This window comes from Oryctolagus cuniculus, chromosome 12 (assembly GCF_051225735.1).
Source record: "Oryctolagus cuniculus isolate XC-2025 breed Fujian yellow rabbit chromosome 12, ASM5122573v1, whole genome shotgun sequence".
Taxonomy (NCBI): Eukaryota; Metazoa; Chordata; class Mammalia; order Lagomorpha; family Leporidae; genus Oryctolagus; species Oryctolagus cuniculus.
The window spans coordinates 87,351,668-87,365,871 of NC_142878.1; the positions used below are offsets into that span (position 1 = coordinate 87,351,668).

A 14,204-nucleotide genomic window follows, 5' to 3' on the forward strand; every position below is an offset into this window, starting at 1 on the left:
AATGCCCGCAGCAGCTGGGGCGGGGCCAGGCAGAAGCCCTCAGTGCACATTCCAAATCTGTCTCCCTGTGGCGGCAAGGCCACGCTTGAGCCATCACCCCTGCCTCCCAAGATGCACATCTGCAGGAAGCAGGAAGCTCCTGAGCTGTGCCAAATGTCTGCCCAGCCAGACTGTCACGAGTGAGCCAGAGGCGACCAAAAACAAACTAATCAAACAAATGGGTAAAAGCCAAGAAAGGTAAGACATTTTATTTTACATACAAAAAGGGTGCAAACTGAGTTTTTCCTCCCCAAACTGGGGAAGAGGTATACTTAAAGATCACATTTTGTGTTTTCCATGGTGCCCTGGGAAATGGGCTGCTGAGATCACATATCAGGGCCCATTTTCCATTTTCTTCAAAGAAGGCTACTTCCTCTCTGCAGAGGAGTTTTTCCTAATGGTGTACAAGTCTCTCTCCTGGAGGAACCATTTCAAATACACTTGAAATTGACATTCATGTTTAAAAATACTACAAGTTTCATTTTCACAGCTGAGCTTTGCGACCAGTGCCAGGATTTATGAAACATTACATACCTAAATAATAATAATAATAATAATAATAAAGGTAAAAAAAGGCATTTAACAATAATCAGACACATCCATACATCAATTAAAACTGATTTCCACAGCTGATTTATACATTATCTAGTCTTTAAAAATTGCAATCAACATCCCAACATCTTTTTAAGAGTACAATGGGCAAAGATGAAAGAAACAAATAATAATATAATAAATTAGAGCATGTAAAATATCCAATGAGAATTGCTGAATGAACATTATTATTTTCCGTGGGTGGGATTTTTTTTTTTATATTTTTGGTTTCATCTATTTTCTCCTGTGTTTTGCTCTATGCCTGGTAAGTGGGGCTCACTCTCTGAATGAGCTTGATGAGACACTAATCCGAGAAGTTCACTTGTCACCTGTCCATCTCAGAATACTCAGGAACACACAGTTCCCAGTAACTGTGAATCTTTATGGAAGTGAAATGCATGCAGAGGAGTGTGCGCGCGCACACACACACACACACACACACACATACTCACACACCTCCATCTGTACATTTATTCCCACCCAGAAATGGCTCGTCATTCCTGAGACACTCCTAACAGACGAGTACACCTTTTACAAAGCCTTTCAGTACACAGGCTGACTTGGGATTTAGTCTGGAGCTCATGGAGAGGAACAGTGACAATGTCTCACTTGCCCTGACAGAGAAGCCGGGGGGTCAGGACAGTGTCCTCTGGTGTTACTGGCGTGCCTGCACTGCACTGCCATTTATTGCCAAGGGGAACCCTCTGCTCTGAGACCTTAAAGGTGGCGACGGCACCAGAAGAGTGATTGTGAGGGATAAAAGAAAAATAATGAAAGAACTTCTGTCCACACACTGAGCTTTCGTTACAATAAACATTGTTTGGTATTCAAACTAGAAATACATGGAGTAATTGTCCACCTCTTCCTTTGCAAGCTGATTTACAAATACTGGAGTGGGTTTTCTGGTTGCTTTTTGAGAAAGTATGTCAACTACTATTATCTATAAGCAGGGTATCTACTTACTATTTTGAATACAATGAAAAAATCTATTCTTCTGCACTTAGTCACCTGTAAAAGGAGTTAAGAAACACCTACTTTTAAAGACTGCTTACTGGATCAAAGACCTCCAAGATCTGTGGCTAAAACATTGTTCAAAAGTCTACAAACCCACAAAAGGGCTATGGTTGCCTTTTTTCTTACTCAGAAACCAAACTACCTCCCCCTTCAAGAAGGCCAAGCCCAAGCCCAAACCCAAAGGTAACCCAACCTGATTCCTACCAACCTATTCTGAGAAGACTGGAGCCCCCAACCATCAACCTCTAGACAGGACTTGCCTGGAATCTGCAAAAACAAGAATCCCAGACGTAAGTGCCTATCACCCACGGGGCCAGCCACACGGGGTGCCTAGTTAGCCTGCTCCCTGAGGGTTTCTGGAACTCACGCCTCTTGGGGACAATGGTGGGGATGATGACAGTGGCCAGGAAAGGCAATGTTGGCTATATGGCGCTGAAAATTCACAATCTGAGAAACTCTAGCCCTCATGTGGTTCTGACACTGGTGTCAAGGTGGACAGGGTACCTCAAGAGAATGGAAAATTGACTTAAATATGAAAATGCAAAATGTGGCTGGGATGTAGGCGCCATGCAGGTTTGGCAAAGATGCACGGGAAGATCAAGTTGCTTTGAGGGGATGCTTTCTAGGCTGCTGTGGAAGTTCTTATTTTTGAGAAATGCCGGCCATACTAGCTCAGTGGGATGGGGAACCAATTATACCCTTTGCATAAGAAAAACAAGTTAAGGCTATGATCTTTAGTAACCACCAGCAAAACAATACCATCGTTCTGTAATTTTGGAATTAAAAGTGGTCACTAACACTGAAAATCAGCACTGAACATGCACCACCAGTGTCTAATTCCACTGAACTAAGTGGGAGGTTACTTTAGACAGGTGATGGATGCCTTTCTGGCTAATGATCAGGGGCTATTTCTATGGACTTGGAGTTCAATCCCTGATAATATACAGGTAATCCCTACTAGAAACCTCAGGATTTCTACTGTGCAGTATAGCTCACACATTCTAAAGTAAAATGGAATTTTAACTGTAGCTCACCTCGCCACCTGCCTAGTACCTTCCTCTCAAGACAAACCCCAAATAGCAGAATGTTAATGAAGGCAGTCATGCCCGCACACAGGCTGCTGGGTGCTCTGTCCACCCTTGTGGAGCAGTCTGGAGAGATCTTGGGACAGAATCAAGGTGTGCACAGCAACTCATCAACCCTAACATGTGCAGCCCCAAGTTATACTCCGGTCACAGGGGGAGGACCCTTTATGCCTTGGTGGAATCCTGTTTTGCTTAGGCTGCACTGCCTCAGGCACTGGAGGACTTTGGGAAAAATGCCTAATGAGAATATTAAGGTGTGCTTTTTCCTATTTTTTTAATCAACAGATGTTGAGTTAGATTTAGATTTCAGGAGCAATAACTGCATCAACCTCAAAGAAAAAGATCCTCAGGCTTCAAAGCTGTGAAATGGGGACGGCTCCAGCCAAGTTGGGGTGGGAGGGTGAGCAGTGGGAAGTCCCAACTGCAAGCATCGTGCTAGGTTACTGTGGCAACAGGGCTGGCATGTCACTGCTGGGGGACTCAAGGCTTTTGAGGGTTGTTGTTCTTACTTCTCAGGATGATTCCATGAGAACCTCGCAGGTCTGGGACCGCCTACCACGGAGTGCCACCTGGCAGGATTATCACTTTACATGCTGCAGGGACTTGGGGCTCCTCACTTGTGTTATGAAAACCAAACATCTAGTCAGAGATTTGCAGGGGTTGCAGGGTGAAAACAGTGCATTAGGAATGACCCTTCCCCCAAGTGCTTGGGCTCAACCTCATAAATGCCAGCCTTTTAAAAGGTTTAAGACAAAAATTGGTTGTTGCCTTCGTTGCTCTGTAAAAGTGGGATGGGGGAGGCACTTAGTGGGGCATCAAATGCCAGGATGCTGCAGGCTTTGCCACAATTCGCCCCTGCCCTCCTTTAGAAGAAATGCATTTTCTACATAGGTTTGAGGAAGTTAAAGTTTCTATACAGAAAGCTGGAGTTACCTAAATGCTGCAAATTTCAGTGATGGGACTTCAACCACTAGGGAATGGCAAGGAAACAAACCTCAATATTCAAAACCCTTGTGGGGAAGGGGCATGCCACTGTCTCTCCTTGCCTGTTTCATATGCACAAACACTTCTTTTAAAAACTGACAGACTGCAGTCCTTATGTAATTACTAAGCAGGCTGGAAGCCACGGAAGTGATATTCCATAGCCAAAGTCCAATGGAACAGGTGAAGCCCAGTAACTCTGATTCATGCAAGTGACACTATTTCTGCAAGTTATGTCAAAGACTTGTTAGGAAATGCCAACCACCAGAAAGTACCACCACAACCTTGTTTGGAGAAAAAAAAAAAAAGCCCTACTCTTCAAGCCAGAGGCCAAGATTTCTGTGCACCATGAGCCACCAGAGCAAGTCATTAGCCCCTGCACTTCGCGGTTAGCTCTCGATTCAGATACAAGACCACATTCTCTGATGTGAGTCTTTCCCTTCTGCCACATCTGGAATGACAAGTCACTGTTTGGGTAAGCCACTGAGAAATGAACATCGAACATGAGCGGAGCAACTCCGTGCACTGACTTTTCCAACAGTGAACCAGAAACCAAGACCTTTCGCGGAAGGACTTCGTGTGAACACGGCACAGCGGGAGGGGAGGTGGACTGGGGAAAGCATGCGTGGCCATCTTACCCAGAAGGACTCTCTGTCCGACTGAGAAGACAATTTCAGACGCTTCATGTCAGTCTCCTTTTCCCTGGAATTCTCCAGCACCAATCAATCTTACCCTTCTGTTCACTGCAGCCCCAGATACTGAGGTACTGAGTCCTAAGCCTGCTGCTGTGGACCTGCTGGGAGAAGATCTTCACGGGCTTGGTTTCTGGGAAGGCAGACCAGCCCAAATGCTACAGCTCAGCTGTTGGGGCACACAGGACATACTGACTTTCTTTTCCTGGCCCATTATGCCACACCCTGAGGCTTCTCTGGCAGTTGGAAGGCAGGTTTACTGTCCTCTTCTTTTTGTCCACTAGGAGCAATATGGTAGTGGCTGTATCATCACTAATCTCGCCTCTCAAGTCACCAGAAAGTCGCATGGCTATCTAGTTGGAAGTCCCTGGCAGTGGAGGAAAGAGACATTTGGAATTTTTTGTGTTAAGCATCTCCTTCTCTGGGATGAGCTGTCTCCTGGTCACAGCCTGGCTTGGCTGGCGCATCCCACGGGCTGGAGAGCTAGGCGTTCAAACGCAGGCTGGCTAGGTCAAGAGGCTCTGGCAGGGACATTCTTCAGCAGTTGAGAAGATGAATGAAAATTCAAGTATGTTTCCTTGCCAGCCTGAGCGGTCACTCAGAATGACAGTTTGGCTTCTTCTCTTCCGTGTGCTGCACAGCACACTCTTCCCATTGAGAATGTCCTCTGGACCCATGCTCTCGGTGAATGGCTTGGCCAGCCCCATTCCCCTCAAAACAGAAAAAGTAAAACCCCCAATATAACCAGACACAATATGCATCTGCCACATTTTTTTTGTTTGTTTAAAAAAAAAAAAAACTAAAAGTGCAATAAAGTCAGTTTTCTTTCCTTTGCCTCAGAACAATCTGCATTGTCCTGCTACCACCTGGAGAAAAGGATTTGCTTGCCAAGAAAGCTAAGGACGCCAACAGGGGACAGTAGACTGCGGACTTCTCACAGCTTGCGTCCTACAGTGTAACTTCACAGGAGGGAGGGAGGTGGGCCTGAGCCGTGGCCAGTGGGGATGGAGGCTGACAGGCACGGAGGAAGAGGACACCAGACACACACGGGAGGTGGAGAACGTCCTTCTCCACCCAGGTCTGCTTCTTCCTCCTCCTGTCTGGGGCTCAGCCCCAACAAGTTTCTGTAGGCAAAGCCTTTAGCTCCATAGCTTTTATGCTGGAGAAGGCTGAGGGTGGGGCAAGACCCAGGAGTAAACTAAGAGGAGGGAAGAGAACAGTAGTCCTTGAGTTTTTGTGAATGACACCTTCACTGTAAACAATGGGAAGGAGGGTCAACCAGGCGGTCCCAGGGGCAAGTGGAGGAGCAGCAGCTCTGGGACCTGCTCAGAGCCTTCAGCAGGTGGGACGGCCACGGACCCACTGGGCCCTGGCTGCCCACACTGGCTCCTTCTGGGGGCATCTGTTTTCTTCTTTTTGGTTTGGATCTCTACCCTCCCCCACAGAGGAGTCCCTTCCAATGAGAAATGGCAGGAGCTGCAGGTGCAATAGAGTCAGAGTCCCCAAGGCCTGAGGACTCCTGGGAGGCACTGGTCACTTGTGGCGTTGAGCAGTCTTCTTCCTTTTCCTCTTAAAGAAACAGCAGCACCTGGAGCACAAGGAACAGAGTGAGTCAGTGCTAGAGGCCGGCAGCTTCCAGCAGACTTGTGCCTGCTTCTGCTCACTGCAGGGGGTGGAATTTTCCGCCGATACCCACCCACAGGGCCACCCACCATCTATAGTGCACACTTTGAGGCAGTGGGCAGCCTCTGCCAGGAAAGCCAAAGGAAACAGCTGCTTGATTTCAGATCTGCAGCCATTCAACCTAATTAGTAAAATGCTGCAGGCTAGGTAATGCTGCAACAGGAATTTCTAGGAGGATGAAGGAGGGTTCTTTCCTAGCCTAACACCCAAGCCAGACAGTGAATCAAGGCTGGGGTCCTCAGGGCTGCATAAGAATAATCTGTATTGTCTAATCCTTTCTACTGAGGGCAAAATTATTTCATGCAACTCATTGGTCAGCACACAGGGTGGCTAACCACAGATGGAACCCAGGGAAGATCTCAGGATACTACCAACAAAGGGTTCCAGGGTCTCTCCATCCCTACCCCTAACCTCACCCAGCTATTTGGAGGAGGCAGGAGAAGACCTGATGCGAAGCCTGTGTGTCCACATCTCCAGGCTGAGATCAGCACAACCCCACCTCTCTTCTGTAGGGGACCAGTGCCACAGCCCAGGGCTGGTCTGGTAGCAGGGTTCTTCCTAACTTAGCTTCCCAAGAGCGCCACTGCTGTGCCAGGTGAGGTTTAAGAACTGGCTCTGTTTAGGGTGGGGGTTGGGGCCTAGTCTCTTCATGAGCCCCCCAGGGGCTGCCCTCTGGGAACAGCCACACTTCACGCACACCCCTACGCCTGATTATCCCTTCTCACTCTGTTTCTGGGATAGGGACCGAGGCTCTTGGTCACTCTGCGGGTGATGAGGGCTGTGGCAAAGCTGCTGCAAAAGGCATGTCCTTTCCAAGGAGGTGACACATGGGAGATGAGAATGTGAGGGGCAGGAGGAAGTGGATGAGTCAAGATGCCAGATGATGGAGGGGAGTGAAATGGGAAGAATCGCTTGGACTTGCTGGACCCTTGAAAGAGAAGCTTTCTGACAGAAACATCTCTGGGCTCCTGCCTACTCCTTGAAGGCTTAATGCCAAGAATATTTATATGGAAATAAAGAACAGTTGCTTACTTCTCAAACCTCTAAATCTTCCACTGCAGCTAAGATTCCTCTTTTTTTTTTTTTTTTTTTAGTAGACCCTTTGGTACTTCTACATTCAATGGGCTGGTTATTAAACACTTGGATAGAAGCAGAGTCTGGCCCCCCGGTTAACACTCTCATTCGCATGCCTGCATCATATAGCACAGTGCTTGGGTTTGATTCCTTGCTCTGGTCACAATCCCAGTGTCCTGCTAATGTGCACCATGTAGGCAGCAGGTATGGACCAAGCAGCTGGGTTCCTGCCACCCACATGGGAGATACAGATTGAGTTCCCAACTCTTGGCTTTGGTCTGGTCCAGCCCTAGCCATTATAGGCATCTGGAGAGTGAACCAATGGATGGGGGTACACACTCTGTCTCTCAAACAAACTAAATAGCAACAACAACAACAAAAAACTTGGACGAAGTTTCTTAGAATGTAGAAATAAACATTTACACATACAAGGATGGGCTTTATCCATAGCTGAAGGAATCAAACTTGGGAATTTTGTAGAAAGGAATAGTTTCTTAAGAGGCTTGGACAAAAGATTTTCTGAATCAATGACATTTACGTAGTACAACTAATGGGTGTGGATTAATCACTATCCAAAGTTTCGTATGTATTTGGAAACTGAATAAATTCTTTTAAATAAAAATAACCAGTACTTTTGACTGTCTACCATAGCCTTCAATGGAAACTCTGGCAAAATTAAGAAAAAATTGGTATTTTTCTATAAAAATGTTTCAGAAATGGATATTCTCCACGACGAATATCCTGAAGTTAATATTAAAGGAGGCACATTCAATCTCCTGGAGCACCGACACTGCCAGAGACTTACCTGTCCCCGCGTAACCACGCTTTTCAGAGGCACTGCTAACTTTAAGCCAGTTTCTGTTCTTGGGCTTATGGGAGGATGCTGAGATGATGTTTTTCTGTTTTTCAATAAAAGCAGCTGAAATACTGTTTAGGTCCTTGCAAAGTAGACAGTGACTTCTCTGTCATCTCCTTCTAGGCAAGTGGTAGCCTGTTGTGCAACCCTGAACTCACCAAACCGGAGGAAGCTGTGATTTGTGGGCTGGGAAGGAAGAACTGAGCTATTGGAAATCTGGAGTCCTGGATTGATTTTTGCCGGTTACTATAAAGCTTCAGCAATAGCAGAAGCTTTTAATAATTTCATCCACAAGAAAATAAGCCCCACAAGCAGCTGCTCTTCAACTCTGGTTTCTAGCAACAGGCCCTATTAAATTGGGTGAGCCCTGAGATAGGGCCAACTGGCTGACTCCACACAGATGGGTTACTCTCAAAAGGGAATGGAGGCAGGTGACAGACCCCTGTGTCTCAGGTTCCCTTCTAGCTAATTCTTTGACTGACTGGATGGCCAGAAGTTCCTAACACGCTGGAGTCAACATCGACCTGGTCCTCCCTGTTCAGAGGCCTCTGGGTACTCCTCCTCCAGGCGCTGACTTACCACCTTTTCCACACCTCTCCCCTACTACGTCCCAGCTCTCTCTCTTCAGCTAATCCCTCGCCATGTTCCTCTTCTCTGCCATCTTTGTACAGTCTTCCTTTGCCCAAAACTTGGCTTGAGTCCTAGAGTGTCCACCAAGTCTTCCTCAACCATCCCTGTCCACAGTGACCTCCTGCCTCTTCAGCTTCTGGAGAACACCACAAGTGTCCTGGAGGGCCCCATGTTCTGGCCCAGTGGGCGGAGCACCGGCATCCCATATCAGAGTGCTGGTTCCCATCCTGGCTGCTCTGCTTTTGATCCACCTTCCTGCTGATGCAGCACATGATGGCCCAAGTGTTTGGGCCCCTACCACCCTCATAGGAAACCTAAATAGAGTTCCTGGCTCTTGGCTTCAGCCTGGTCCAACCCTGGCTACTGTGGCCATTTGGGGAGTGAACCAGCAAATGGAAGATCTCTCTCTTTTTCCTTCTCTGTCTCTCTTTCTCTCTGACACTCTGCCTTTCAAATACGTAAATGGATAAATCCTAAAAACAAAGAATTAAAAAATAAGTGCCCTAGAGAACCTCTAGTTCCCTCATGTATGTGTGTTACTAAAGCTCCCTAGGGACCCTCTAGAGTTCCAGGAAGAGGGTGAGACGAGCACGTGAACAGGCAGCTGGGATTATGTGACTAATACCTCTCAGAGCCAAAACAGACCATTTGCAAAATGAATAGGCCAAATGTACTCTTTGATACCCTAAGGCTTCAAATCCTACCTCCGTAAAACCCAAATGTTACCTTTAATACAACCCTGTAGTAACTTCCTGTGGGCAATATGGCTTAGACTTTTAAGGCTCAAAAACCAGTGCCCAACCCAGTCACTGAAGACAAAGAGAAACAAGATAGTCCCAGAGGCTAGGAGACTATTGTCACCAATTAGAACATGACCCTAGGTGTGCAGACAACGTGGGAGAGTTGCAACCCCAGGCCTTCCCTGACTCACAAGTTCAGGAGCACTTGGAAGGTCACAGATAGTGACAGGGAGAATGGCTAGGGAGGGAGCCTATCTTACAGCAATAGTGTTCTTCACCACATTGGATTCTTTAGGGCTTCTCCTCCCACAAACCTCATGTTGTTCCTAAGGATGCATTCAAGGAGCTTTTTCAAGGAGTGGAAAAGACAAGCTTCAAAATCTCAACCCACTGAGTCAGCCCTGGCCCCCGACCCTCTCTCATAGGCATAAAGAAAAAGACAATAAATGAAAAACAAACAAAGCCACCCCCTACAACAGCAACAAAATGTCCACCTCTCCCCCAAGAAGAAGCTCTTGTTTGTTTGTTTGTTTTTGAGAGACTTCTACTGTACAGATGGAAGAACCAGCTGAATCCAAAAGAAAAGTCACAGATTTTCCCAAAGTAGCCAATTTCCAGGTTAGAGACCACATTGCAGAATGAGGGCTTATCTGGCACCAATACCATTCTCATGGCTGTGAGACGACAGCTGATACAATAACCCTGTCCTTTTAGCCTGGCCTCTATCCCTCTGATATTTGGTTATATTAATTTGGAAGAAAATTCAGTCACTTAAATAAAGTTAATTTTTGGATACTGTGGAATATTGCTTTGGCAGGAGGAGGCAGTGATGCAATGAATTTGAAAGGAGAAAAGGGACAGACTGATTCCTGGGTATAGGCCTGTCCCATCCCCACCTTGTGGATCTACTTCCCCAATTTGGATAGTTATGGCACAAGGACGTATATGGAAGCCATTCAGCGTTGCTAAGGTATTTCTGTTTGGCTTTGCCAATCCCAGCCTAGTCTGGTCCGCTCCCCTTGCATGTGGACTGGAGAGAGGGACTCACCACAGGTTGAGCATTTTCAGGCAGCTACAGAGTATGTAAAGAGAAAAACACAGAAAGGAAGAAAGAGAAAGAGAGAGATATTAGTCCACAGAGGTGAGATGGCAGGGAGTCCCTGTGAGCCATGCAAACATGCAGTATGTGTCTGTGTTTAGTTTCTCCCTCTGTCAAGGTAGGTGAATAGGTGCAGGCCACTTGGTTCCTTAGTGTGGAAGGGCAAGACTGACAGAAGCGTCAAGGTGCGAGCTAGGCCTGAGGAGTGAGGCAAAACAGAAGGAGCTGTGGGAGCTCCAGGGTGGCCTTTCCTACGCAGCTTCCAGGAAGGCAGCGGGAAAGAGCAAATGGCTCGGCCGGTAACCAGACATCAACAAGTACCAAGGCTGAGCCACTTTAATTCCCACATGAAGTCTTACTGGGCAACAGCAGGCTAACTGCCCAGTGATTCTGAGGGAAAAAGAAATCCCTTGCCTTTCTACAAGTCCAACATGCCTGGTCAAAGCTGCTAGCAGGTAGCTCTTCCACCAGACAGCGAGAAAGGCTTAAAAACACAACACTCTTTATCTTATTAGATGAAGCAGAGGGAGGTGGGCCACTGCTCTGAATTAAGGTTTAACTGCCAGAGAAGAGCCCAATGTCTACTCATGTTAATTCTTAGGATAAAGGTCCATATTTGTTAAGTTATAGCTAAAATCTGGACAATCAAAATTCCTGCATTCTCACTATAACAAAAATCAGCCAAGAAGCTGCCTGCCCTCAGCACCCTTCCAAGGGTGTTGTCCTGAAGGGGGAGAAAAGTCAGTTCATCATGCACACAGAACAAAAATGAAGACCCTGTTCTTTCTTTCCACTCTCACATAAAGCAAGCTGTGCAAAGACCGCACAATCAAAAGGTTGGAAGTGAAGTTTTCACACGTCTCTGCAGGACCCGAGTTGAGTTTCAATATCTGCTGCAGCCCCCTTTATCCCACAAACAGGCTGCATGAAATAACAGCATCACAGCTGTATGCAATGCAGGGTTGCTGAGGATGCCTCGTGTTTCTCTGGCTGCGACTTCCTCCCACGGAAATGACCCATCAAGTAGAAAGTCAAGAAGAACACATGGCTGCGCCCTGACATTTCCCTGTGCAAAATGGACTGGGATGATATTTGGTCAAATACAGCTGCTCCTGCTGGTTTCCACAACTTTCAGAAGGTCCACACGTGGAGCTAGCGGCAAAGAGGCATGGTGGTCCTCTAAATGGGAAAGCTTCAAACTCTTCACATTCCAGCGTTTGGATGATGGCAGAACAGAATTCACCAGATTGAGATCTCTTTCTGCGAATGCCCCCTTATCTTACATGTAGGACACAAACACCACACTCACATACATAATCAGTGTAAACATTTATCAAAATGAAAAGAGATGAATGGGTCAAAAAATTAACCTGTACAGGGCATATTTCAAGACTAATGCCCATTCAATCTTGTTATTCAACACACCATTAAATTCAGAGCTGAACTTTTAGCCTTCAAAGTAATAGCCACAGAGGGTGGGAGTGGGTATGGCCATCTTTTAAGCAAAGAAAAGGTTCAGAAAAGACCACCTCTAGTGCAGTGGTTCCCAGCCTTGGCGATCCATTAAAATTACCTTAGCTTCTACAATTCCTGATGCTCAGGCCACACACTCATAAATTAAACCAGAATCTCTAGGGCCAGGCTCAAGCATCTATATTTTCCCATGTCCCAGATGACTTCAAGGTGCAGCCAAGGTTGAGAGCCCGAGGGTAAGAACACCACATAAAGGAGAATGCGGTTTTGTCATGGAAACAGAAAAACTGTGAAATCTCCAAAGTCCCTGAGAATGCAGAGTGTGTTTCTTTTCATCTCTTCTCCTTGTATGCCTCCTCCCTGCCTCATGCAAGCTGGGAGAGCAGAATCTGAAGCGCCCCACAGTTAGGGGAGGCCAGACAAGAGAGACTCTAAGTCACTCCCAGCTGCCTTGTATCTACTTGGGAGAAATCTTCATGTGCTGGTTTTGCAAGGAAAGGACTTCTTGAAGGCAAGATGAGCGCATCAAATACATGCAGGAGAGTGGGGGAGTGGGCAGTGGGTCAACCCTGCAAAGTGCACCTGGAAGTAAGAATAACGCAGGTCTTGGCAGCTCTCTCACTGACTTGTCTCTGGAGGCGTCTGCACATTCTCACTTATATGAGGCCACCTAGGCACTCAAGAGACCATTTAGCCACAATATCACCACAAATATGTTGCTTGCTTCAGAGAACAAGATATTGGGAATGCAGGCTGCAAGAAAGGTCATCCGTATCAGGGTTGGCAGCAGTTATGGACAGACTCCAGATGTCTCTCTCCCTACCTGATGTCTTCTTGGGAATTTAAGTCTTGATCTGAATTTGGGATTGGGATAAACTTAAAGTGGTGGAAATGCTGCTTCTGCAGCAGAATTGGAAGTTACTTCACCTTCCACCCCAGATTCTTAAGAGTTTAAACACAGACCATGCAGAAAGCACCAAGGGGCTGATGGTATGGGTGGGGCAAGACAAACACATGCAAGAGAAGCACAAAAGGGCTTGAGGAGGCTCCTCGCTCTCCTGGGAATAATGTGACTCCCTTGCCTTCGCAAGACCTTCTCACTCACAGGTGCAGACTGTTTTTCTTGCCTGACTTGCTTAGTCTCTCCAGAGACCACAATCACTTGAAAGAGGGCAAAACGGCCCTGAGACCCTTGTTCCAGGCCTATATACCCAGAGTTGTTAGCCAACAACCAGAACTCTAATGTGGCTCAGCACGCCCTATGGTTTAACAGCCGACATTCTCTGCATCCTATAGGGAGTAAGAAGCTCCAGGGCCCCCAAAAGGCTCAAGTATGTTACAGCCCTTATAACATGATTCTTTTGGTTTATGTCATTTCTCCCATGTGAACTAGAAAAATGCAACTGTCTTCCCAGAAATCACAGCTAAAGAGCAGCAGCAGCCTTAAGGTACCATGCAAAAAATAAAATGGTCAAAGGAAGGGAGCTGTGGACACAAGCAAGAGGAATCCAGTCTGAAATGGGCAGCACACAAACAGGAAGAGACAGAAGAGATTTTCATCCCGTGACTCAAGAGTCCCCTTGAAAGGTGAACGTACTTCGCTTCTTCCACTACCTCCACCTCGGCATGAGCTGTGATTGGTGCGTTGGAGTGGGCTCCTGTGGGGTCATCGACATTCAGCTCTCCATTGGTTGAGCTAACCACCTGAAACAGAAAGACAGAATGTGACAGGCACAGTGGCAGCATGAGTCTCTTGCCAGGATCAGAGACAGTCACTAAGGGAGACCTGGGCTTTAGCTGGGGCACTAGTCAGGCAGGCACTGGAATGTTTGTTTTCCTGGACTAAGGGGCTAACTGTCCCAATTAGGTAAAGGTTCCTAGACCCACATCATGTGGGGACAATACATTCAATGTAATTATATTATGGTAATAACTTCCAGGTTGAATGCCTACACTGCTACACTGTGTTTGTGTGTCATGTCAATTTAATCCTCAAAAGCCTTATAAATAGGTCACATCAATCTTTTTATAGATAAAAATAATAAGGAATGACTTAGGGTCTGTGGACTTCTATGAAGGAAATTTATTCTAACATTTACATTCTTTCATATTGCAAAAAGGCACAGAGCACTTTATTAAAATAACTCTGTATCTGATTCTAAAGTAAATCACTTTGCTCCCTCAACATCATGGGTAACTTGTACTGCTCTCAGTTCACTATGCTACAATTAAGCAGACTTAGTGATG

The 14,204-nt window shown here is 46.5% G+C and overlaps 1 protein-coding gene across 19 annotated transcripts in view; it reads right to left on the reverse strand.

The window, feature by feature from the left end:
- Positions 1-222: 222 nt before the first annotated feature.
- CSNK1G1 (casein kinase 1 gamma 1) overlaps positions 223-14,204 on the reverse strand; it is a 211,151-nt gene continuing 197,169 nt past the window's right edge. For 8 of the 19 annotated variants that reach the window (XM_051821876.3, XM_051821873.3, XM_051821874.3 and 5 more), the window contains 3 exons: positions 13,555-13,661; positions 10,434-10,457; positions 223-5,990 (listed from right to left, as the gene is read on the reverse strand). In XM_051821876.3, the coding sequence (XP_051677836.1) occupies positions 5,936-5,990; positions 10,434-10,457; positions 13,555-13,661 (186 nt within the window). In that variant the 3' untranslated portion in view covers positions 223-5,935. Of the gene's footprint in view, positions 5,991-10,433; positions 10,458-12,441; positions 13,662-14,204 lie in introns of those variants that run through there. The other 11 variants (XM_070054371.2, XM_002718121.6, XM_002718123.6 and 8 more) reach the window with 3 other exon arrangements.